Source organism: Camelina sativa, chromosome 11 (assembly GCF_030686135.1).
Source record: "Camelina sativa cultivar CO46 ecotype springtype chromosome 11, ASM3068613v1".
Lineage (NCBI taxonomy): Eukaryota > Viridiplantae > Streptophyta > Magnoliopsida > Brassicales > Brassicaceae > Camelina > Camelina sativa.
The window spans coordinates 37,909,260-37,935,676 of record NC_141890.1 but is presented as its reverse complement, the minus strand read 5'-3'; the positions used below and the strand labels follow the sequence as shown (position 1 = coordinate 37,935,676).

Genomic DNA, 26,417 nt, shown 5'->3' with positions numbered 1-26,417 from the left:
GTTGCTGTTGTCAACGCTAAAAATTGCTGTAGGACAACGATACAGGAGCAAAGACGAGTTCGAGAATTAGGGATGGATTTGATTTTAATATACCAGTATCAAATCCGAGAATGGTGGTTGTGCAGTGCTGGATTGAAGGATGTCTTTGGAGAGATCGTGCATCTACACAAGTGGATGACCCGGATTTTCATGTTCGTGTATACGATTCGGAACACACATGTTCTGTGACGGAACGTTCTAGTAGATCCCAACAAGCAACAACTGATGTATTGGCAGGTCTTTACAGGGACTTTCTTGGTGATCTTGGTCCGGAAGTTAAACCTAAAAGTATCGGAATAATTTTCAATAAGCAATTTAGTATAAAGGTAATTACTATGTTTCGACTGATTTATTGATAATAATGGCTGACATATAATTACGTTATGGCTGGATTATTAATACAAACTGGCTGACTTATATGAATGTCTTGACTGAGTTATTTACATATTGATTCTTTACGGCTGACTTATAGGCTGAGTTATTTACACATTACAGCTGATTTATTGATTCTTTACGGCTGACTTCTATGAATGTATTGGCTGAGTTATTTACATATTACGGCTGGTTTATTGATTCTTTACGGCTGACTTATATGAATGTACTGGCTGAGTTATCTATATATTATGGCTGATTTATTTATTTGTTGGTGTCAACAGATGGGTTATTGGAAGGCATATTGGACGCTGCTGTATGCAAGGCAGATCGATCAGGGAACTCCTGAGGGCAGTTTTAGCGAATTGCCTTCTTACTTATACATGTTAAGAAGGGAAAATCCGGGTACTGTCACGCGTCTTCAATTAGATGATGAAGGAAGATCCAAATATGTTTTTATTGCTTTCGGTGTGAGTATTTCTGGGTTTGCTTTCATGCGCAAAGTTGTTGTTGTCGACGGAACGTTTCTCCATGGTAGTTACAAAGGGACGCTTCTAACAGCCCTAGCTCAGGATGGTAACTTTCCAATTTTCCCAATAGCTTTCGCTATTGTTGACACTGAAAATGATGAGTCTTGGCGTTGGTTTTTTACACAACTCAAAGTTGCCATTCCTGACGAAAAGGATCTTGCGATAATCTCTGATAGACATAAGTCAATAGGGAAAGCGATTGGTGAAGTGTATCCGTTGGCTTCCCGTGGAATTTGCACTTACCATTTGTATAAGAACATTTTGGTGAAGTTCAAAGGAAAACATTTGTTCCCTCTGGTGAAAAAAGCGGCAAGGTGTTTTAGGCTGTCTGATTTTAATGAGGCTTTCAATGAGATTGAAGCACTTCATCCTGAACTACATAGATACCTCCAAAGAGCTGGTGTCCGAATGTGGGCGCGTGTTCATTTCCCGGGTGAAAGGTACAATTTTAATGACAACGAATATTGCATAATCAATGAACAAAGCACTATCAAATGCTAGTAGTCTTCCCATAGTTCGACTGCTAGAATCGATACGGAATATGATGACCAGATGGTTTTCTGAACGGAGAGAGGATGCGAAATCGCAGCTAACAATGCTCACTCGAGGTGTTGAGAAACTGTTACAGGTAAGTTTACATAAGTCAGTCGTTAATGTTGATAACTCAGCTATAATTGTTTTCATAACTTAGCCATAATTGTTTTCATATCTCAGCCATAATAGTTTTCATATCTCAGCCATAATCTTAATTGTTTTCATATCTCAGCCATAACCTTAATTGTTTTCATAACTCAGCCTAAAACGTATTTTTTGTTCTACTCCCTACTAGACTCGTGTCACCGCAGCAAGACTTATGGATGTACAAACGATTGATGCTGTACGTGTGCAAGTGACATATGGAACATCTTTGCATGTTGTAAATTTGGATCTAAAAAAATTCACATGCCATCGTTTTGACCACGAGAAAATACCATGCATCCATGCAATCGCAGCTGCAGAGCATATGGATGTGTCTCGTATATCCCTGTGCGATCCAAAATTTAGGAGTGTCTTTTTGGTTAACGGATGAGCTGATTCAATCATGCCTCCAGATTCATCAGTCCATGTTCCTGAAGTTGTGGATAATCAACTGTGCTTGCCTCCGATTGTTGTGAACCAGGAAGGAAGGCCCAAGAAGATTAGGATTAAATCATCTTTGGAAGTTGCCATTGGAAATAAACGCCCTAGGATGCAACACGCATGTTCGCGATGTAAACAAGTTGGGCACAATGTGAAAACTTGTCGGATGTAGTATTGTTGTAAGGGAGATTTGTTTTATTTGTGTAATAACTCAGCCATGACTCACTATAACTAAGCCGTCACATGAATCGATGAGACCTTTCGTTTTCCCGTAAATAATATAACTCAGCCGTCAAATTATATAAATCAGCCATTTACTTTCAGATTGTTTCTTGTGATAACTCAGCCATGACTCACTATAACTCAGCCGTCACATGAATCGACGAGACCTTTCCTTTTCCCGTAAATAATATAACTCAGCCGTCAAGTCATATAAATCAGCCATTTACTTTCAGATTGTTTCTTGTGATAACTCAGCCATGTCTCACTATAACTCAACCGTCACATGAATCGACGAGATCTTTCTTTTTTTCCGTATATAATATAACTCATCCGTCAAATAATATTTTGGCGGAAAACCATACGTTAACCTAATAATAGACGCGACCTTTTGTTTTCTTATTGTTTTTCCTTTATATTCTCCTAATTTATAGGTCTTACTCTCTTCCATCTGATTATTCGTTTCTATTGTTCTCTTTATATTCTCCTAAATCACATATCTGTCTATATGTTACACCTTCCTATCGATATGGAAGTTGTTCCTCACATCGATGGATAGTTTTTTAGAGATGTCGAAGCGATCATTTGCGCTACTGATCGGGAGAATATTCCGGTTCTAAACTCTGGTGGGGGTATCTATGTTGACAAAACCACTGTTACTTGGTTCAAGTTCCTACAGATTATCTCTATCGCGATTGGAGGAATACGTCAACACAATTGGCACCATGCGTGGCCGACGTACCGATTGATTCCCTTCCATTTTAAGAGACGATGGTTTCTCCTCCTCGCGGTAAGATCACTAAAAAAAACCACCATATTAATATTATTCTATACTCTTATTATTTCTTTCCTTTAATTGTAGCGTAAATACACGTGAGATCCAAAGCATACTTTAACGGTCTAGACGCAGTTTAATTTGGTGACTAGAACATTATTCAGAGCCCAGATGCGTGCGCTCAAGAGGATATGGGCGAGTGGTGGCGATAAGCCCGAGATGCTGACTAGCATAGTTTGGAATGATTTGGGCGATATGTTTGAAGAATTTGGCCCAGATGACGTCGGTTTTAAAAAGTGATTTCCATTGTACTGTTGTGTCATCTTCTAATATGAACTATAAACTTTTTTTTTTTAACTTCATATTAATATAAATCAGCCGTTATTACGATATCTCGGCCATTACGGAGTTATAACTCAAGCATATTGCACAACAACTCAGACATAATGTAAGATAACTCAGCCATGACTTTAGTATAATTGTTTTCATAACTTAGCCATGATTGATAATAACTCAGCCATCCCTTAAATTAGAATGAGTAAATAACCGACCAAACCGAACCGAACCGAAAAAATAATAATAGTAATATTCATATTTCCATTCTAAATTTAAATTTTGAGTTATAATTATTTTATTATTTTTATTTCTTTTATTCGAAATTTGTATTCAAATTTTATAATTATTTTGAATTATATATTGTGAAAAAGGTGACTTTATGAATTTATTCTGTGTGTGGATTTGAGCAGGCACATAATTAGTGATTGTTCGCGTATCCCCAACAACACTTTTTGTAATATCGAGAGACGTTGACAAAACGAAATACCAAGAAGAAAAAGAATTACAATGCGTTTTCATATTATTGAGAAGACCGTAAACGATAACTCAGCCAACCCTCCAATTAGAAGACTAAATAATCGACCAAACCGAACCGAAAAACTAATTTTTCCCCCTTTTGGTATATTTGTATTTGTTTTTTTTGGTTAATTTTGGTTATAATTGGCTTCCTTTCGGTTATATTAGGGTAATCTACCTAAATACAATATAATTTGGGTTATTTATGGTTATAAATTCATCTAACCGACCCATAACCGGAAAATAATTTCCAAAAATTCAAATGGTTAATATATTAGTATATCCAAATTACAACCTTAAACCAAACGCATTAGAACCAAAAACCAAACAGTTAAATTAAAACCCTACACCTCAAACCTTAACCCTAACCCCTAAATGTCAGGTTTTGAATGTTTTACATATTCTGATCAGAATGTTTTAAAATCTCTCTTTGTCTATAATTATTACTTTTTATTGGTTATAATAAAATTAATATTCATATTTCCATTCTAAATTTAAATTTTGAGTTATAATAATTTTAATTTATAATTATCTCATAACTCAGCCATCACCATGTCAATAACTCAGCCATCTAGTCAATTGTTTGGAAATTTTTTTATTACTAAATTTCAAAAATTCGAATTCAAAGTTGAATTCCTTTTTAAAAATAAATCGTTAAAAATATATATGTATTACGTGTGTGGATGTAAACAAGAAACATAATTATTGTTTGTGTTTCCCCAACAACACTTTTTGTATTCTCGAGGAGGTATATAATAAATTAATATGGCCATTGCATAACTCAGCCGTAACACCATTAATATGGTTGTTGCATAACTCAGTCGTAACATCATTGTTAATTTAGTATACTATCCTAACTCAGTCGTGCAAAGTACATAACTCAACCGTCACGTATATTACTGTTAAACGACGTCGTTCAATTTATTTTTTTAGTATAAATGATGGGAGTGTAGTGATTTAGTGCTTTAGTAATCGATTCAAGATGATGGCGCAGAGAGATATCTACGGCGGCAACTCCAAGGCTGATAAGAAAACTGCTTCTGAAGCACTAACTAAGGTAGATCTCTGGACCATCTGAAATCTCAATGCATTATCTTAATATTGTGTTTGTGGTAATGTAGGAGTTTAATCGTAAGGAAATAAAGATGAAAATGAGGTACGACGAAATCCGGAGGCGCAACAAGGGCGTTCTAGTTGGGTGTAATTGTGGTGCGGTGGTTCTCGTTGCCACTTCTAATGATCCTAGCATGAAAGGAGAACTTTATTTGAGTTGTCCGTATGAAATCATAGATGTAAAGATTTTTGTACTCTTATTTTTGTGTTCTGCTTCTTGATTTTTTTATATAATGTAATATGAGTTATGTACTACTTTTAAGGGTCCCAATCAAGGCTGCGGTTCGAGAGGTGGTGGACTGATGCATTGCGCGAAGAGTTTGCCAATATTCAGGAGGAGAAGAATGAGATGTAGCAGGACTTGGATGCAGCCAAGAAGCGCATTGAAACTCAAGAAGAAATGATCGTCAATATGGAAAAGAAATATGACGGGCTAGAGAAGAAGTTTGAGAGCTTGAACAAGTGATAGACAGGTTTTCACCCAGGGTATCAATCCCCTATGCAGTTGTAGTACAAAGGGTTATCAATCCAAATGGTTGTGTATTGCTAGCAGGAAGGATATGATCAGAACAATGCAAGTCAAGCCAAGCAATTAGGGTTTTGGTTCTAACGATTCCTAAAATAAACAAGTAAACCACACGACCTAAGCACTCGATGCAAGCAATCGAGTACATGATCGAGTGGGGTGATCGAGTATGCAAGTAAGATATGAACAGCTCGAGGTATTACTCGATACAGGTTATCGTGTACATGATCGGGTAAGTAGTCGAGCAAGTGAAAGAAATGCAAATAAATAAAATACGAAAGTTCCTAAGGATTGGGGTAATCGAATACTAAGTGTTCTAGACCAGTACGGATGCCTTACATGCCTCAAGCAATTATTTCCTAGACAATGAACCTCTAAGACCTTGTCACCACACTTTCGCACTAGCAACAATCAACCTTGAACACATTACCACACTGTCGCACTAGCAATATGAACAAGCAGGCATTAAGAACGATTCATTATTATTAGTAGACTTAAACTCATCTAATTTTGTTACTCAGAGTTAAGTAAACCTCTAGCATTGGCTAAATCAAGCATTTTATATACTCCTTTCGGCCTGTAGCATTTGTAAACGCCCTAGATCTAATCTCAACCTTTCGGTCTGTTGACAACATTAAGAGCACCAATCTAAAAGGCAATCTATCAATCATTTACAATCAACTAAAGCATCCTAACCGATCAAGAACACAAAATCATCTATCCCATCCCTAGAAATTTTACTACACTACTTGGACATAGAAGCGAATAACAAGGCAATCAAAATGAAAGAAAATGACATTGTATTAAAAGATAGAGTAGAGTAGAGAAAGTAAAGGATAGAAATCTAAGAAAACTACAAAACAAAAATGCAAAACAAGAAGAAAAATGTTGAGTCGCTCAGTTCTCTCACAGGAGCTCTCGCTCTCTGGTTTGAGGGTCTGCGGCGTGCTCCTTTGCAAGCTAGGGGAAGAGGGGGTTTATATATGGAAACCCATTTGACCTAGCTTCCTAGACCTGCCCGATGATCTACTCGATGGGGTACACGAGGGTGAAGTCGGGTTACTCCTCGGGTGGATCTTTGGGTTGCTCTTCATGCGCTCTTGGATCCTCCTCGATCATGTTGGGGTTCAGACTTGTTCTTGCAGCTCGATGGCTCCTTCGGGTACATGCTCGAGTTGTCCTTGTTTTTCTCCATTTTTGGCTCTTTAGCACCTGTTTTCATTCAAAATATGTAAATGCAGAAATACAACACCCTAAATGCTCTAAAAGTGAGTTCCTACAGTAAATGACCTAAAAATGCTAAGTTAGAGGTATGAACAATGCAAAATATGGACAAAAAGGATGCTAAAAACATGTAAATTAGAGAGTTATCAACAAGTATATGTGAGCTTATTCAAGATCCTTTTTTTTTTTTTTGGAATTGGTATGAACTCTCTATGTAGTAGTGTTTTATCAATCTATTTTCTAACTCAGCCATTTCTTTATCATAACTCAGCCGTAATTAATGCAACTCAGCCAACCCTCAATTTAGAATGATTAAATAATCGACCAAACCGAACCGAACCGAACCGAAAAAATAAATTTTCCCACTTTGGTATTATTTTTGGTTATTTTCGTTTATTTTTGATTTCTTTCGGTTAATCTACTTAAGTACAATATATTTTGGGTTATTTATGATTATATATTCATCTACCCGACCCATCACCGTATATAACCGGAAAGTAATTTCAAAAGATTTTTAAAATATTCAAATGGTTATCATAATAGTATATCCAAATTACCACCTTAAACGAAACACATTAGAACCAAAACCCATAATGTTACTCAAACCCTAACCCTAACCCTAACCCCTAAATGTCATGTTTAGAATGTTTTACATATTCTGATCAGAATGTTTAAAAATCACTCTTTGTCTATAATTATTACTTTTTATTGGTTATAATAATATTAATATTCATATTTCCATGATAAATTTAAATTTTGAGTTATAATAATTTAAATTTACAAATATATCATAACTCAGCCATTTAGTCAATTGTTGGAAATTTTTTTATTTCTTTTATTCGAAATTTGAATTCAAATATTTCAATTATTTTGAATAACATATTATGAGACAAGCTGACTTTATGAATATATTATGCGTGCGGATCTGAGCAGGCACATAATTAATTACTAAAGCACTAAATCACTTTTTGTAATATCGAGAGACGTTGTAATTGGATAATTTATTAGGAACCTGACAGAACGAAATACCAAGGAAAGAACGAATAGTACAATTTCATATCTCATAACTCAGCCGTACCACCATAACTCAGCCGTTTAAGTACATAACTCAACCGTAATTCGTAACTCAGCCGTGTGAAGTATATAACTCAGCCGTAACTTAACTGTAAATCAGCCATAACTTTGAAAATAGACAAAACAAAGGACTTTCTTATCCAAGTACAATTCCTACCAAAAGAAATCCAAATGTTATACATATCCAAGTACAATTCCTACCAAAAGAAATCCAAATGTTATACATATCCAAGTACAATTCATACCAAAAGAAACAAAACAAAGGACATAATGCATTATTCAAACTGATTCTTAAAATCAGGTGCCTCATCGTAGATATTTGCTGCCATTTTAACACGTATAGCCTGGATATTTTGATCACATATTCCATCGAAAGACAAACCAAGCGCTAGACATTCTACAAACTTTAACGCGTACACGCCACAATCACCAACCTGTACGTTTTGAGGAACCTTGGAGACACGCCTCCTCATGAAGGTAAACTGACTGAACTAGGTGTACGATATTTGTGAGGAACTAGATCGTTCATTATTGCTGGAATCATCCTCGTAAACGCCCTATAAGCATTCAATATTCTAGTCTGACTTTCTTTGGTTACTTGTCCCACGATGCTATCATAGCAATCAATATGCCCCCTGATGAGTTCCACGTGCAGCGCCACCCAGTGATCGCCTCCAGTTTGTGGAGTAATATACAGGTCATCCACATCTTCTATCCACTTCATATTAGTCGGTTGATCTTGTGGAATCAAACCACTAACAAACTCTTCGTAACTAATTCCCTTGAATTTAAACATTTTGGGTTTTATCGTGAACTGTGCATAGTCATGAACCATCATACTGGTGAACCATGGGTCTATAAACACAATGCGTTTGTTGTGGAATGGGTAGGGATCTCGTTTGTACCTAATCCTGAGAAGTCTCATAAACGCGCCCATGTGCTGTAAAAAATAACACTGAATAGTAAACAACAACTTAGCCATTATGTATTATAACTGAGACAACGACAACAATAACTAAGCCTTTGTGTTTCATAACTCAGCCGTAAACAATAATAACTCAGACATCAAGTTAAACTTACTTCATCAGACAGCCACCCAAATTCGGTGTCCTTCACTGGCCAGTTCTTTTCGGTGATGAAAATCCTATAGAATTCAATTTTGACTGTTGCCTTGCCTAATGGTTGATTCCTAACAAACAAATAAACACAGGTTAATATAATTGTAACAAGCTGTGATTAACTTGTTAAAAACAAAAGGCTCTAAAGGGTCATACTCGACTGTCTTTAGGTACTCCATAAGTTTTTGCAACTTGGCCGGATCAACCGGTGCCAGAGGATCATATATTCCACCTCCAGGTACATAGTTTTTCCTCATGCACGTTAGTCCGTTGTCTCCAATATAAGGAAAAATCCTTGCTGGATGATCTTGTTGTGGATTCAATGCACTTCCATCCGGTGACAGCTTAACACTCTCCATCCTTATAACTTTAATTCTATCAAGCCTAATCTTTTCCTCCTCATCTTCCTCTAATTCAGGTTCAAAGTATTCGTTTTCAGTCATAAACTGTTCTATCATCTCACATACACTACTGTCAGCAGCGTCAGAACCAGCGTCTGCATCAGCTTCGGCCTTTTCTTCAACTTTTTCTTCAGGTTCAAAAATTGCAACGGCCTCACGGCAGTAGGCTTAGTAGTAGGATTAGTAGGCTCAGTAGGATTAGTAGACTTTCTACCTCTTTTCTTTTGCTGATTATCCACAACCTCATCAGCTTTTGCCTTCTTTGCCACCAACTCTTTCGCCTTCTTTGCCTCTATTTCTTTTGCATTTTTCCTCGTGTAAGGCCGTGGTTTCGTAGCAGTTGGTTTCGTAACAGCTGGAGACTTCTCAATGAAATCAAGAGGATCATCTTTATCAAACTCAGTATTCAGATTCTTACTGACCCCAGCCAAACCACTGTCATTACCAGATTTCTTTACCTGTATAACATAGCGAAGACAATTAAGATAATGATAACTCAACCTAAACATTTTGGTAAATCAGCCATAAAATTAACATTAATCAGACATTACCAGAGGACTGGTGAAAGAGTAGTTATGATGCGTTTTGGGTGGAACTTCTGGTGGACCTTGTGTTGTCTTTAGTTTTGCCAAAAGGCCCGGTGGTACCAGGTCCTTTATTTTGAAATTTGAAAACGCATCAGTCGTGTTTTGGCCAGTTTGCCCAACACCCATGGAAAGCACGTGCTCTTTTATCTGTTTGAGTTCCCTCTCAAAAGATCCAAGCCTTTTTTCAACGCCGGTCATCCTTAGGCCAAACCTTTCATCCATCCTCAATTCTATTCTATCTCCAATCTTCTTCTCCAGATTCACAGATATATTTGCAATGTTTGTATCAACGGTGTCAAACATTGAGTTTAAATTCGACACCAACTCAACGAGAGTACTAACCGACACATCTTCCCCAGCATCTTCCTCCTCACTAGCATACTGAAACAAATACACAAACCGTCGTAAACAAGCTAACGAAAGGTTATATAAAATATAAACTCACAATACACCATATCACTTACCTTTATTCCTTTCTTCTTCTTCTTCCTCTTCTGTGCAGCTCCTTCACCAGATTCACCACCCTGATTGTTGGAAACTTCCACCTTCTAGAATTTTAGCTTCTTTGCGGGAGGAGATTCAGACTCAACAACTGCTTTAGCTTTTAGCTTTTTCTTCTTATCACTCCCCTTAACATCCCAAAAACCTTTAACAAACTTATCCTCATGTATGTCTTGGATCATTCGATCAAGTATGAAATAGCTCGCTTAAATCATCCTTCATAACTAGTTTACTCACACGCAGCTGTAACATAAGAGATTATGAAACCCATCAGTATGTTTTAACTCAACCATCACTAAATCATAACTCAGCCATTACTAAATCATAACTCAGTCATCAAAAAATCATAACTCAGCCATCACAAAAAATAACTCCGCCATTACTAAATCATACCTCAGCCATCACAAAATCATAACTCAGCCATTACTAAATCATTACTAAATCATTACTAAATAATAACTCAGCCATCAAAAACTATAACTCAGCCATTACTAAATCATAACTCAGCCATTACTAAATCATAAAGCAACCATTACTAAATAATAACTCAGCCACTAATAAACAATCACTCAACCACTAATAAACCTTACGTCACCAAGCACTTTGACCTCTTCAGTAATTACTGATTCCATCGTTGAATGTGTATGATTTCCAAACCATTGAAGCAACGGTATGCCACGATTTTCAGTTTTTACATTCCCAAATCGTTCTCCAAAGCATTTGACTGACTCAGATGCCCAAGCCTGTAACACGGGTGTAAAATCACTAAGGGTGTATGACTTTCCCATACGCCTCAACATCTTTATAGAATCAACAAGAGCTTCAAATAATGACTGACCCCACGGATAAGTCTTCATGGCTTCATCATCAAAAACTCTTTTCACACTTTCAAATGGTATTCTATAGTTATGATGCAAGGCATAAAGTCCAATGGCTTGAAGAAAAAAACAGCCCCAACCATCTACGGGGATTAGGCAACCATCCCCGACACACTTTTAATCCTTCCCTGAGTTCATCTAACGTTGGACCTTCCCCACTAGGCACATTCAAAAGTCTGAAGAACGCTTTGTAGTCCTCTTCAGGTTCAAACTTTTCTGTAGACATTGGGTCTATGTTTAACCCCGTCATATGAGCAAATTCATTCAAGTCAAACCTGATAGGTTGACCACCGACGAGAAAAGAAAGCTCCTTCTTATGTATCCTTAACTGGTTACATAGTAGGACATGTACAATCTTACTAGACCACACGAATTCACTATCAACTAGCTTAGACATTACTCCAACAGGTATATCCTTGGTTTTCTTCCACGTATCCTCTCCTATTCAATCTCTAATCTCAGGGAAATCTGAGTAAAGTTTGGGGGGGGGGTAATCCCTTGCTTGTTCTTCAGAAATAACCTTAGCCATCTGATAAATATAATTCAGCAGTAAAGCATAAAACAAATCAGCCATAACATACAAACTCAGACACAAAGCATAAAATAACTCAGCCACATATACATAACTCAGCCGTAAAGCATAAAATAACTCAGTCACCAATACAAACCTCAGCCGTAAAGTCTAACATAACTCAGCTGAAAAATAAAACAAACTCATAAATCAGTCGTAAAGCATACAGTAAATCAGCCATCGAATCGAATAGATCTAATAAATCAGACGTCATATGTAAATTAACGACGGCGGCAATCAATCAGTCGTAAGCCATCGATAAAAACCCACATTAAGCCGGAAAACTCGAAAATAAAGGTTCGACACATACCGGAACTCGTAAACGAAGACATCTATAGACGAAAACGAACACGACGAAGAGAGAGAGATCGACGATGAAGAAAGAGTGAGTGACGACGAAGAAAGAGAGAGCGAGCGAGGACAGAGAAATGACGGCAAGAGAGTTAATAAGACAGAGTATCACCGGTGGAACTAGGATTCGGCAACGAGAGACGAGAGACGACGAGAGAGAGAGTTTTTTTTTTACGGTTTATGAACAGTGAAAACTGTTCAGTTTCTCTCTCTTTTGATATAAACAAGAAGAAACTGTCTAAAAAACCTGTCTAGTGACGTGGAAAAGGGAAAATGATGTGTATTTTAATTTGCTGATGTGTAATTTTTTTTATTTTTTAATCAAAATCGAAAAACTAAACCCAAGGAGTAAATTGTAATTACACCCTAGGCACTAAACATTTGAGCAATTTTTAGAAAACTTTTAGATAGAAAATTGTTAAATATGAGGAATAAACCAACTTTGGAGTACATCTGAGTAATTCTTTCATTATTAGAATTGGTTTAGTTTAACTATTAAATCAAGTCTAATTAAATTAATTGGAAGGATATCTAAATCAATTTATTTGGAGACATTGGTTTAGATTGGTTCAATGGATTAAATCATGGATATTGATTTTGTATATTATTGGGAAATAATATTTGACTGGTCTAAACCATTGCAGACCGAGATTGTTGTCAAAGCGAGATTTGTTGTTGCAAATGCTAAACCGAGGTTGATTTGTGTGGCTAAGGGGAGGACTAGTTTGTGTCTTCTACATATTCAAATGTGTTTGGATAGTTGCTTAGTTTAGGGCTAAGCTGAGTATACCTACGGGTTGCATATATTGTGAGTAACGTATTTGTTTGTTGAGTATATTAATATTTATAAGTATATATATATATATATTTATAAAGTATAAGAAAGAGAATTAGTATCTTAGAATTATATATTGAACTAAAATGGATATTTTATGCGTGTTGATTGATGATGTCCTGAATGCATGTTTTGTTGTGGTAAAATAAGTGCTTGTGTGTGAGGAGGTAGGTGCCAAGGGCATGTAGATGCGGTGAGCTGCAGAGAGCCATGCAAGGAGAGATCCTTGTAGTTGTGTGGTGGTCTACGGGCGCAGAATGCAGATAGATCAAGATTGGCTGACGAGCCAACGCGTTGTTGTGCGTGGAAGAAGTTCGAGAAGCACGAGGAATCCAGATATGCAAGTGAAAAGGTGCAGGAAGAAGTGTAAAAGCATGAGGAATCCAGGAATACACGGTTTGGCGTGTCTTGACACGTGGTATCATGGGACGTACATAGTCTCATTTGTGTGCTGTGTGCGTATGTTTGTGTGTCACAGGATTTAGGATACAATGATTGCTGTTTATCTTAGGTCTAGACTTTGTGATTGTCTAAGCGTATTTGGGTGTGGAGACTTCGGGAGCCCTAAGGCTTTCCCTCACTGAGTAATTATCAATTGCTCATCCCTCTCTCTTTTGCAGGTTGGTTAAGTAAAATGTTTATTTTGCATTGTTAACTGGTGGTTTTGCATTTAAAGAGCGTTTTGGGTCGGGCCAATGAGTCAACCCGTTGACCAGCTCCGAGTACCGAGTTCGGGTATTACAGTTATATATATAGTAACATAAACATACGTTAAAAGCTAGAATTTTGATGAAAGATGAATAGGAAACAAATCTGTAATTTAATCCTCTTGATTCAGTCAAAAGAAATATTAAAAAGGAATATCTTCTCACCTAATTACGTATTTGAACATTAATTAGGTAATATGTAATTGAATAAATTTGGAAAAATGTTTTGTTGTTGTAAAATTAATTAAATAGGAAATAGTTTTTCAACGATTTTTAATTTAAACAAAAAAAAGATTTTGCACTTTAAAGAATAAAATAACATAAACAATACCAATACTCCAATAAATAACTCCAATAATGAATAATCAAGTATCAAGGTCTAACAATTCATAAACCAACACTATCAATAAGCAAATAACCAGCATTCTAACAATGTTTTAATGACCCAACTTTAGCAACCTAATAAAGGGTAGACCATACTCAATCGAGCCTCTAGACCATTTTCCTCTTCATCGCCTTGCATCCACTATCACACTTTGCCTTTACCTGAACCACAAACAATAATTGAGATGCGTGAGTATTATAATAAATACTCCGTGAGACGATTCTCCCATCTACAAACAAATAGAAAAACACAAACAATGCACAAAAGCAAGCAAACCAAACAATCTAAACACACGCGTCGACTTTGCGCACTTCCGTTGACCGATGCAATTTCTAAATCCCTACCTGCATCGACTAATGCATTCCCTTCATCGACTAATGCACTCCCTACATCGACTGATGCACTCCCTGCATCGACTGATGCTCTCCCTGCATCGAATGATGCTCTCCCTGCATCGAATGATGCACTCCCTGCATCGACTGATGCTCTCCCTGCATCGAATGATGCACTCCCTGCATCGACCGATGCAACCTCGCGTCTCCAACAAATCCCTAGCTATGTCGACCGATGCACTCTTTGCATCGATCGATTCAGTCCCGCGAAGCATCGCTGAAACCCATTCCATTATATATATATATATATATAGATATATTCTAAATCTCTAATGGTCTCATACCCACTAACAACCTAGCATCATTAAACAACATCGGATAACATAAACAACACAAATAATCTAATAAATAACTCCAATAATAGATAATCCAATCCAAACTCTAACAATCCAAAAACCAACAAAGTCAAGAAGCAATCACCACCTTCCTACAATGTTCTAACGACTCAAATTTAGCAATCTAACTACAGCTAGACCACAATAAATCAAGCCTCCAAAATATCCTCCTCTTCATTGTCCTAATTGCACGATCACACTTTGCCTTTACCTATGTCACAACACAAAAGAGAGGCGTAAGTATTACTAGAAATACTTAGTGAGGCAATTCTCTCATCTACTGGGCTATACACACAGGTAATAAGAACTCCAAATACAAACAACCATCACAAATAAGTTGGTTGTGGTCTAGCTGTTGTTGGTTGGTTGAGAACCAATGTCGACGGACACACGTCTAGTGTTGACCGATGCAAGATCCCTTTCATCGACCGATGCACACCTTGCATCCATCGATGCAACTCCACTGCATCGATCGAAGCAGTCATTGCAACGATTGATGCAATCCTCCAAATCCTTAGCTGCTATGACCATTGCACTCCTTTCAGCGCACTGGCTACTCGCAAATCCTCGCGACTGCGTTGATCGATGCCCTCTTGGCATTGATCGATGTAGCTGCCCTAGCATAAATTCCCGAATGCCATCATCAACAAGATTCGTTCTCCAAACCACAATGCAACTTATAACTCTCTAATTTACATGTTTTAGAAACCTTTTTGTCCATATTTTGCATTATATATATCTTAACCTTAGCATTTTTAGGTCATTAACTGTAGGAATTTGCATTTAGGCCATTTAGGGTGCTGCATTCTTGCTTTTGTGCATTTTGGACGAAAACAGGTGCTTTAGAGCCTAAAATGGGGGAAAACAAGGTTAAATCCGAGCATATACCCGAAGAAGCTATTGAGCATGAAGAACAGTCCGAGCCTCAACCTGAGCAAGGAGGATATAAGAGCAGGAAGAACAACCCGAGGAACTACCCGACCATATCCTCGAGCACCGCCTCGAGCAGACCCTCGGGCAGGACTAGGCAGCTAGGTTAAAAGGGTTTCCATATATAGACCCCCCTCTTCTTCCTCTCACCCTAGCACGCTGCAGACACTCAGAACAGAGAGCGAGAGCTTCTGAGAGAGAGACTGAGCGATTCAAACACTTTTTCCACTTTGTTAGGATTCATTTTTGTTTCTTTTGCTATTCTTTTTAGATTTCGATTATGTACTCTACTACTTTTATCCTAGTTTTAATACAATGTAATTTTCATTCATTTGTGTTTTTATGCTTTCTACCATGAGATCTGAGTAGTGAAATAAAGTTTCTAAGGATAAGATAGTCAAATAGGTGTCCTTGATCGGTTAGGATGTCTTAGCTTGAATGTTTATTTCATATAAGTTCCTTTCTAGATTGGTGTTCTTAATGCTATTTTCAGACCGAGAGGTTGAGACTAGATCTAGGGTGTTTTGCCATCGAGAGATGTTGTTGAAATGCTTGAATCAATCAATGCTAGAGATTTACTCACTTAGCCTAAAAGATTAGATGTGTAAGGAGTTTATTGACAATAATGAATCGGTTTGTAATGCTTGCTTGGTCATGTTTCTCCAACGAGAGTTGGGTAGGGGAGTGACCAAGGTTGATTGTTTCTATCCCGAGAGTGTTTTAGCAAGATTTAAGAGATTCATTGTCTAGGGAGTAATTGCTTGAGGCATGTAGGACATCCCAAATTGGTCAGGAACACTTATGAGTCAATTACCCCATCCTTAGGATCTTTCTTATCTTGATTATTCTATAACTCGACCTCTTACCCGAACTGGTACTTGATCATCAGCTTCGTGTATACCTTCAAGCTGTTCATCCTTGACTTCTTGATCTGATCACTCCACCCGATCTTGTACTCGAATGCTTGCATCGAGTGCTTAGGTCGTGCGGTTCTTGCCTTTTTATTTCCCTTTACTTATTTTAGGATTGTTAGATTAAACCCTAATTATTGCTTGGTTGACTTGCTTGTTTCTGATCATATCTTATCTGCTAGCATAACAACCATTTGGATTGATAACCCTTTGTACTACAACTACATAGGGAATTGATACCCTGGGTGAAAATCCTCTTATCAATTTGGCGCCGTTGCCATTTGGTTGAATTTTATTTGCTACATTTAAGATTTCGGCACTTTCTAGATCAAGTTCTTATCTATACATTGGTTTGGAACTGACTTGTTTACTTTCGTGTTTCTTTGTTTTGCATTTCAGTTACAACCCGACTACCCACCCGACCCGTCACTCGATCACCTGGATCGAGCAGACCTTTGTGTACTCACTCGGTTAACTAATAGTTCATGCAAACACGATCCAAGGGTAGCAAACACTTGAGTCCTTTCATCGACAACATCAATAGATCAAGGTTACTCCGTCAACAATAAGTACCACAACCGCAACCAACAATAATTGAGGAAGTCATGAATAATCAGATTGGTCCACCGGCTCCTCAAGAGAGGACCAACATAGGAGTAGGAGGTGCTCCATCTACTCACACTCAAAGACATGACATTGTGCCAAATGATGTTCAAAACAATAACTTTGAGATCAAGAGTAGTCTCATCCAAATGATACAGAGCAACAAGTTTCATGGACTGCCAATGGAGGACCCATTGGATCATCTAGATGAGTTTGATAGGCTCTGTGGCGTAACCAAGATCAATGGAGTTAGTGAAGATGGATTCAAGCTCCGGCTTTTCCCATTTTCTTTGGTTGACAAAGCACATATTTGGGAGAAATCCCTACCCAAAGAGTCCATCACAACTTGGGAAGCATGCAAAAAGGCGCTCCTCACCAAATTCATCTCCAACTCCAGAACTGCAAGGCTGAGAAATGACATTTCCAGCTTTGTTTAGAAGAGCAACGAGACGTTCAATGAAGCTTAGGAACGTTTCAAGGGATACACAAGCAGATGCCCGCATCATTGATTCAGCAATGCTTCGTTGCTAAGTACACTTTACCGAGGTGTAGTCCCTAAGATAAGGATGTTGCTAGACACCGCTAGTAATGGTAATTTTCTCAACAAGGATGTTGATGAAGGTTGGGACTTAGTGGAGAACTTAGCTCAATCTGATGGGCACTACAATAAGGAGTATGATCGCACCATACGATCTTCTGGAGAGGATTATGCCAAATACAAGAGAGATATGAAAGCACTCAATGACAAATTGGACAAACTCCTCAACCAGCAGCAACATGTCCATTCCATCTCAGAGGAAGAACAGTTTCAGCAACAAGATGGGGAGAGTACTCAGCCAGAGGATGTGAAATACATCAACAATCAAGGAGGTTACAACACAAGGCACAGAAACTACATCCTCAATCACCAGGCTATCCATCCAACCACTGCACACGGTATGAACCGTTGCCTACCTATTGCTAAACCACTAGACCCACCAACCCAGCCGTCTAACATAAATTCATCACACAATCTGCAATTAGCTTCCTCGTCTCTCGACCTGATATCAATGATGCAACAAGTCCTATCCACTAAAAAGTCCGATGCTATACACAGAAATGCGCGATTCGATGATCTCGCCTATCGCTTATCCGCCAACTACCAAAAACTGCATATGAGGTTCAATGCTTTGAGCTCTCGCATTCAAACGCTTACAGATAACTTGGCTTCAACTTCAAAAAGCCGGGGGTCTACGCTCGCAATAGCCCTCCGGAGTGGACGCCACCTACCAACTCCTGAGGCACCACCAACCGTTACATAGGACAGCAATGACTTAGATGGGGAGGAGCCACCAACTTCTGCTCAACCACCAAACCATTCCGCAGAACTACCTGACCCTCTACCCGATCATACCACCTCGATAAACGATCGAGTGGATAATCCGGTAAGCCCACCACCAACCAACAAACCAGGTGGGGAGAAACAGAAAGAGAGACGATTCATCCCTCCACCTTACAAGCCACCGTTGCCATTTCCTAGACGGTTTCGCAAAGAACTTCTTGAGAAATACAAGGTATTGTTCGAAAAACAGATGAAGGAACTCGAGTTGCGCATGCCTCTAATGGACGCCTTCACCCTGATACCCCCTTACCAGAAATTCCTGAAAGATGCGGTGATGGAACGAATCAAACAAGTTCAAGGAATGGTCATACTCAATCACGAGAGTAGTGCTATCATCCAGAGGACTACTGCACCTAAGAAACTGAGCGACCCGGGATCATTCACATTACCTTGCTCGATCGGACCTTTGACGTTCGGAAGTTGTCTCTGTGACTTGGGGGCATCAGTCAGCTTAATGCCTCTAATTGTAGCCAAACGCCTTGGATTTGAGAAATTCAAGCCCACCGACATCCAACTAGTCCTGGTAGATAGAACTACAAGGTCTCTGAGTGGAGTATTGAAAGACTTGCCAGTCTAGGTAGGATCAGTAGATGTACCAACCGACTTCGTGGTCTTGGAAATGGATGTAGAACCAAAGGATCCAGTGATCCTAGGAAGACCATTCTTAGCCACCGCAGGAGCAATGATAGATGTAAGGAACGACAAGATAGATCTTAAACTCGGGGAAGACCTTACTATACAGTTTAATATTCGGGAAACTATGAAAAGCCCACAATCGCAGGGCAAACCTTCTGGATAGAGGAATTAGAGAAATTACGCGAGGAGGCGTTTGAGGAGGTAACAATCGGGGATTGCCTACAGACAGCGCTAACAAAAGATAGTGAGGAGGGATTCATACACCAAGAAACATAACTCTATAAGGAATTGCTTGACACCTATAGAGCAGTCATCAAGCCGGAATTAAGTGAGGACCTGAGGGAGGCTGAGGAGGAGAGAATGATGCTCGACAAACGAAGCTTAAACAAGTCAGTTGTCACCTCCTGCATCATGTCATGCAGTTTCTTAACACCAGACCACCCTACCACAAACCCGATCACTAACACGACCATTCCGTCGAGCAGGATGATCGAGCACCACTTCGAGTCGCAATTCCAAACCAATGATGATTGGTCCGAGTCAAACGCGCCTAAAGTAGAACTCAAACCTCTTCCGTCCGGGCTAAGGTACGCTTTCTTGGGACCTAATTCAACCTATCCAATTATCGTCAATTCTAGCTTGCCAGAAAAAGAGCTGAAATTGCATTGCACTCAATTAAGAAATTATAGAGGAGCAGCAATAGGCTACACTCTAGATGACATCAAGGGTATATCTTCTGATCTCCGCACCCATAGGATAAACCTAGAGGATGAATCATATTCTAGTTTAGAACCTCAGCGTATGCTAAATCCGAATCTGAAAGAAGTGGTAAAAAAGGAAATTCTGAAGTTGCTCGACGCTGGAGTTATCTACCTCATCTCTAATAGTACTTGGGTGTCCCCGGTGCACTGTGTTCCGAAGAAAGGTGGAATCACTGTTGTGAAAAAAAAAGATGAGCTTATTCCCACAAGGACAATAACAGGTCATCGAATATGTATTGACTATAGGAAGCTTAATGCGGCCTCTAGGAAAGATCACTTTCCTCTGCCTTTCATAGACCAGATGATGGAAAGGCTCGCTAACCACCCCTACTACTGTTTCCTTGACGGGTATAGTGGATTTTTCGAAATCCCTATACACCTTGCCGACCAGGAGAAAACGACATTTACCTGCCCTTATGGTACTTTTGCCTATAAAAGGATGCCCTTCGGTTTGTGCAACGCTCCTGCAACTTTTCAAAGATGTATGACGTCCAACTTTTAGGATTTAATAGAAGAGATGGTGGAGGTTTTCATGTACGACTTTTCAGTATATGGAGCCTCTTTCTCATCCTATCTTTCAAACCTCTGCAAGGTGCTCAAAAGGTGTGAAGAGACCAACCTAGTGTTAAACTGGGAAGAGTGCCACTTTATGGTTCAGGAGGGGATAGTCCTAGGCCACAAGATCTTAGAAAAGAGGATAGAGGTTGACAAAGCTAAGATTGAAGTGATGGTTCAACTGCAACCTCCTAAATCTGTGAAGGACGTCAGAAGCTTCCTAGGTCACGCATGGTTCTACAGGCAATTTATAAAGACTTCTCTAAGATTGTGCGACCATTAACGTGGCTCCTCTGCAAAGAAGCAGAATTTAATGTCGACAAAGACTGTGTAGATGCCTTCAACAAGATAAAGGAAGCTTTGGTGAATGCACCGATAGTTCAGGCACCTAATTGGGATCATCCTTTTGAGATTATGTGTGACGCATCAGATTACGCTATAGGTGCAGTGCTAGGCCAAAGGATAGATAAAAAGCTCCATGTGATCTACTACGCCAGCTGAACCATGGACGATGCCCAGACGAGGTATGCGACAACTGAAAAGGAGCTCCTTGCTGTGGTTTTTGCGTTTGAGAAATTCCGGAGTTACTTGGTCGGATCAAAAGTAATTGTTTACACGGATCATACAGCCCTAAGGCACATTTACTCAAAAAAAGACACCAAACCTAGGCTTCTCAGATGGATCCTTCTTCTGCAAGAATTTTGACATAGAGATTCTAGACAAGAAAGGAATTGAAAATGGGGTAGCAGACCATTTGTCTAGAATGAGAATTGAGGATCCACTTCCAATAGATGACTCAATACTCGAAGAGAGACTGATGCACATCGACTTCCTGGAGGAAATGAGCCACACGATGGGACACACGATAGCTTACTCGACCCCCGAGTCAACCGGGTCGATCGAGTCAGTTAAGCTACCTTGGTACTCAGATTTCGTGAACTACGTGGTGTGCGGATAAATTCCTAAGGAATATGATGCCCATAGAAAGAAGAAATTCTTTAAAGACGTCAATAGTTATTACTGGGATGAACCTTATTTATACAAAAAGGGACAAATGGCCTATTTAGACGATGTATAGCAGAGGAAGAAGTTCGAGGAGTACTTGAGCACTATCATGGGTCCGCCTATGGGGGTCATTTTGCTACTTTCAAAACCGTCCAAAAGATCCTTCAAGCTGGTCTTTGGTGGCCAACCATGTTCAAAGACGCTCAACTCTTCATAACAAGGTGTGACCCATGCCTGAAAATGGGTAACATCGGTAGGAGAAACGAAATGCCTCAACAGTCAATCTTAGAAGTCGAAGTTTTCGATGTTTGGGGAATAGATTTCATGGGACCTTTCAACCCACCCTCGAATGGAAACATGTACATCCTGGTGGTCGTCGACTAGGTCTCAAAATGGGTCGAAGCAATAACCAGCCCGACAAATGATCACAAGGTCGTAGTAAAGATGTTCAAAAGCATCATTTTCCCAAGATTTGGAATCCCTAGAGTAGTGATCAGTGACGGAGGGACCCACTTCATTAACAGAGTTTTCGATGGACTGTTACGGAAGCACGGGGTCAAGCATAAAGTTGCGACAGCTTACCCACAAACCAGTGGACAAGTGGAAGTAAGTAATAAACAGTTCAAGGCGATATTAGCCAGAATCGTGGGAATCACAAAAAAGGATTGGTCATTCAAGTTAGATGATGCGTTATGGGCTTACAGGACAGCTTACAAAACACCAATTGTGCGAACGCCCTTCCAGCTTCTTTATGGAAAAAATTGTCACCTTCCGGTTGAGGTAGAGTATAAGGCAATCTGGGCAACTAAACTCCTGAATCTAGACATAAAAACTGCTCAAGAAAGGAGAGCGATGGATCTCCACGAACTTGATGAAATAAGGTTAGAGGCTTATGATAATTCAAAGATTAACAAGGAACGAACTAAAGCCTTTCCTGACAAAAAGATCCAACACAAGGATTTGAGAGCTGGAGACAAATTCCTTTTATTTAACTCAAGGCTTCGACTGTTCCCCGGGAAACTCAAGTCGAGATGGTCATGACCCTTCTCAATTAAAGAAGTTATGCCTTATGGAGCAGTGACTTTGCTCGGGAAGGATGGGACTGAGTTTACTGTAAACGGGCAGAGAGTGAAGAAATACATGGAAAATGAGAGCACAGAGGCGGGGTCATCTCTGTATCTCACCGACCCTGCTCCAGTCTGATGAGTGTTGAAAGTCAAGCTTAGCGACTATAGCCAAGCTCACTTGGGAGGAAATCCCAACGACAGAGTTGTAAATATAACTTATGTTTTTAATTCTTTCCTCTCCTCAATATTTTCGAGCTACGAGATGCGTTACTCGATCAACCCCTTGGATGCTGATCCGAGCAAATCGTCCGTGCACATAACCGAATTCTCTGATGAGCGAATCCCGGCGCCTGCTAAAGCCGGTGATGATCCTGGGTACACATTGGCAAGCATGGAGGCTGCCACAACCTCCTTCTTCACTACCCCATGAGGTACCACTTTCATCCAAACCATTTTCTATACCATTGCATTTTGTTTCATTTTCTATGTGTGATTCTCAGATTTCTTTTTCAGACTTTTATTTACACAAGGGACTGTGTAATTTAAGTTTGGGGGAGGGTCTGAGAATGTATTTAACATTGTATTTTATTTTCTTATTTTATTATTTCAAATTTTTGCATACTAGTTTTATTCATTTGGGTCTGCATCTATTTGCATAAAAAATCCAAAAACATTTGAAATTTTTTAAAAATATATAAAAAAGAGTGTTCATGTAGTTGCATTTACATATTAGGACTGAGTCTAGATTGCTCTTTATAGGATTCTTGCATATGCATTTTAGGGGACAATGATTAAAACCACCTTGTTTAAAGTCCAATCTTAGGATTGAAGCTATAGCCTTTAATCACAGTTCATTGTTGCTAGATCAATCTTTGGAAAAAAATGAAAAATCTTTGTTTAAAACCTTGAGTCTGTTGAAAGCTTCCTCCACTTGTGTGAAACTTGCTTGAACATTGCATCATCTCTATATTATTGGACTTAACCTGAACTTAAATTATCTTGCTTATGGAATTTGAATGCTTGCTCATGGTAACTCTAAAATCGGGTTAATACTCCAATTTAGCAAACCTTTTCGTTTAAACCGAATTGTTTTTCCCTACCCTTGAACCCAAACCTTTCTTTCAAGCCTTGTTGTGAATTGTTGAGTGAGGCCTTTTCATTGTGCTATAGGTTGTGAAACCTTGAGAGTATTGAGAACGACAAGGAACTAGCTCTTGTTTTAGCTAAGTTTAGAATCATTTAGACTAGCTAATAGAAGCAATTTTGAAAGATAGGTGGTTAGCATGTTTATTTGGGGTTGGGTTGAGCAATAAAATAGAAACTAAAGAAGAGAGTCCCTAAGGTTGAGTTTAATTAGCTTTAAGTCTCTAAGTAAAAAAAAAAGGAGAAAGATCTTGCTAGTCTCCTAGAAAAAAAAAAGAGAAAACAAAAAAAAATTGGAGTTTAGCAAAGTAAGAAAAATATATATATATTTTTTAAAGAGAGCTAGATGTTTAAAGTTAAAACCTTAGGGATTATAAAAAAAAAGAGAGTTAAAATCAAGGTTGTGGGCAGTTTTACTCTAGGGTGTTTGATATATATAAAAAAGAAAGTGAATGACTAAAGGGTAGATTATCAAGAGTTAAGCTTTGTATGCCCTAATTGTTCTCAATCTTAGATATATAGTTTTCACAACTGTCTAGCATTCCTTCTTTTGAGAGTAAGCCACCCAAAGATATTGTTTGAAACCTGCCTACCAAAAAAGCCTTACCCTTGAAACCGATTGAGCTTGATTCACTTCCAATTTGCAAGAATTCGCCAAACACCTAAACGAATGTGAAAGAGATGTTATTTGGAATTGCAAGTCTTTACTGATAGTTGGAGGATGAACTAGATCGATGCATGGCAATAAGCAAGGAAAAATATTTGTAAGTATGTTGATTGATCTTAGCACCGTTAAACTATCTTTAAGGACTATAGCTTGAATCCTTTGCTTAGCACAAAAAGGTTATGAGTCCCCATTTTTAAACCTCATCCTCCTACTTCCTTGCTAGAGGACTAGTTGGATTTAAGTTTGGGGGTGTGATAACTCTCTAATTTCCATGTTTTAGACACCCTTTTCTGTCCATATTTTGCATCATATATACCCTAACCTTAGCATTTTTAGGTCATTAACTGTAGGAATTTGCATTTAGGCCATTTAGGGTGCTGCATTCTTGCATTTTGGACGAAAACAGGTGTTTTAGAGCCTAAAATGGGGGAAAACAAGGTTAAATCCGAGCATATACCCGAATGAGCTATTGAGCAGGAAGAACAGTCCGAGCCTCAACTCGAGCAAGGAGGATATAAGAGCAGGAAGAACAACCCGAGGAACTACCCGACCATATCCTCGAGCACCGCCTCGAGCAGACCCTCGGGCAGGACTTCGCAGCTAGGTTAAAAGGTTTCCATATATAAAACCCCTCTTCTTCCTCTCGCCCTAGCACGCCGCAGAAACTCAAAATAGAGAGCGAGAGCTTCTGAGAGAGAGACTGAGCGATTCAAACACTTTTTCCACTTTGTTAGGATTCGTTTTTGTTTCTTTTGCTATTCTTTTTAGATTTCGATTCTGTACTCTACTACTCTTATCCTATTTTTAATACAATGCAATTTTCATTCACTTGTGTTTTTATGCTTTCTACCATGAGATCTGAGTAGTGAAATAAAGTTTCTAAGGATGGGATAGACAAATAGGTGTCCTTGATTGGTTAGGATGTCTTAGCTTGAATGTTTATTTCATATAAGTTCCTTTCTAGATTGGTGTTCTTAATGCTATTTTCAGACCGAGAGGTTGAGATTAGATCTAGGGTGTTTTGCCATCGAGAGATGTTGTTGAAATGATTGAATCAATCAATGCTAGAGATTTACTCACTTAGCCTAAGAGATTAGGTGTGTAAGGAGTTTATTGACAATAATGAATCGGTTTGTAATGCCTGCTTGGTCATGTTTCTCCAACAAGAGTTGGATAGGGGAGTGACCAACGTTGATTGTTTCTATCACGAGAGTGTTTTAGCAAGATTTAAGAGATTCATTGTCTAGGGAGTAATTGCTTGAGGCATGTAGGACATCCCAAATTGGTCAGGAACACTTATGAGTCAATTACCCCATCCTTAGGAGCTTTCTTATCTTGATTGTTTAACTTTATTCTGTAGCTCGACCTCTTACCCGAACTGGTACTCGATCACTAGCTTCGTGTATACCTTCGATCTGTTCATCCTTGACTTCTTGATCCGATCATTCCACCCGATCCTGTACTCGAATGCTTGCATCGAGTGCTTAGGTCGTGCGGTTCTTGCCTTTTTATTTCCCTTTACTTATTTTAGGATTGTTAGATTAAACCCCAATTATTGCTTGGCTTGACTTGCTTGTCTCTGATCATATCTTATCTGCTAGCATAACAACCATTTGGATTGATAACCCTTTGTACTAACCCTGCATAGAGAATTGATACCCTGGGTAAAAATCCTCTTATCACCAACCATGAATACATCCACAACCAAAACAAGTTACAAGAAACACGAAAAACACAACCAACAATGAATCAATCAACCAAATTACACAGGAAACACATAAAAACTCAGTGGTCTCATGCTCAAATAAGCCATGGTCATGCACTCACTTTGAGAATAACGAATCTGATCCTAAA

The 26,417-nt window shown here is 38.8% G+C and overlaps 2 protein-coding genes and 1 non-coding gene across 3 annotated transcripts; 1 reads left to right on the top strand and 2 right to left on the bottom strand.

Moving 5' to 3' along the window:
- Positions 1 to 8,118: 8,118 nt before the first annotated feature.
- On the bottom strand, positions 8,119 to 9,419 carry LOC147935102 (uncharacterized). The gene is made up of 4 exons (XM_087472861.1): positions 9,118 to 9,419; positions 8,924 to 9,032; positions 8,331 to 8,783; positions 8,119 to 8,187 (listed from the first exon to the last, which is right to left on the bottom strand). Exons 1-4 carry the CDS (start codon positions 9,417 to 9,419, stop codon positions 8,119 to 8,121), a joined length of 933 nt encoding a protein of 310 aa, XP_087328987.1.
- Positions 9,420 to 17,752: 8,333 nt separating this feature from the next.
- LOC147935101 (small nucleolar RNA R71) lies at positions 17,753 to 17,859 on the bottom strand. Its single transcript, XR_015573385.1, has one exon. It is a non-coding gene; the product is annotated as a small nucleolar RNA R71 (small nucleolar RNA).
- Positions 17,860 to 22,130: 4,271 nt separating this feature from the next.
- On the top strand, positions 22,131 to 22,727 carry LOC109127403 (uncharacterized). The gene has a single exon (XM_019232040.2). It carries the CDS (start codon positions 22,131 to 22,133, stop codon positions 22,725 to 22,727), a length of 597 nt encoding a protein of 198 aa, XP_019087585.2.
- Positions 22,728 to 26,417: the final 3,690 nt, after the last annotated feature.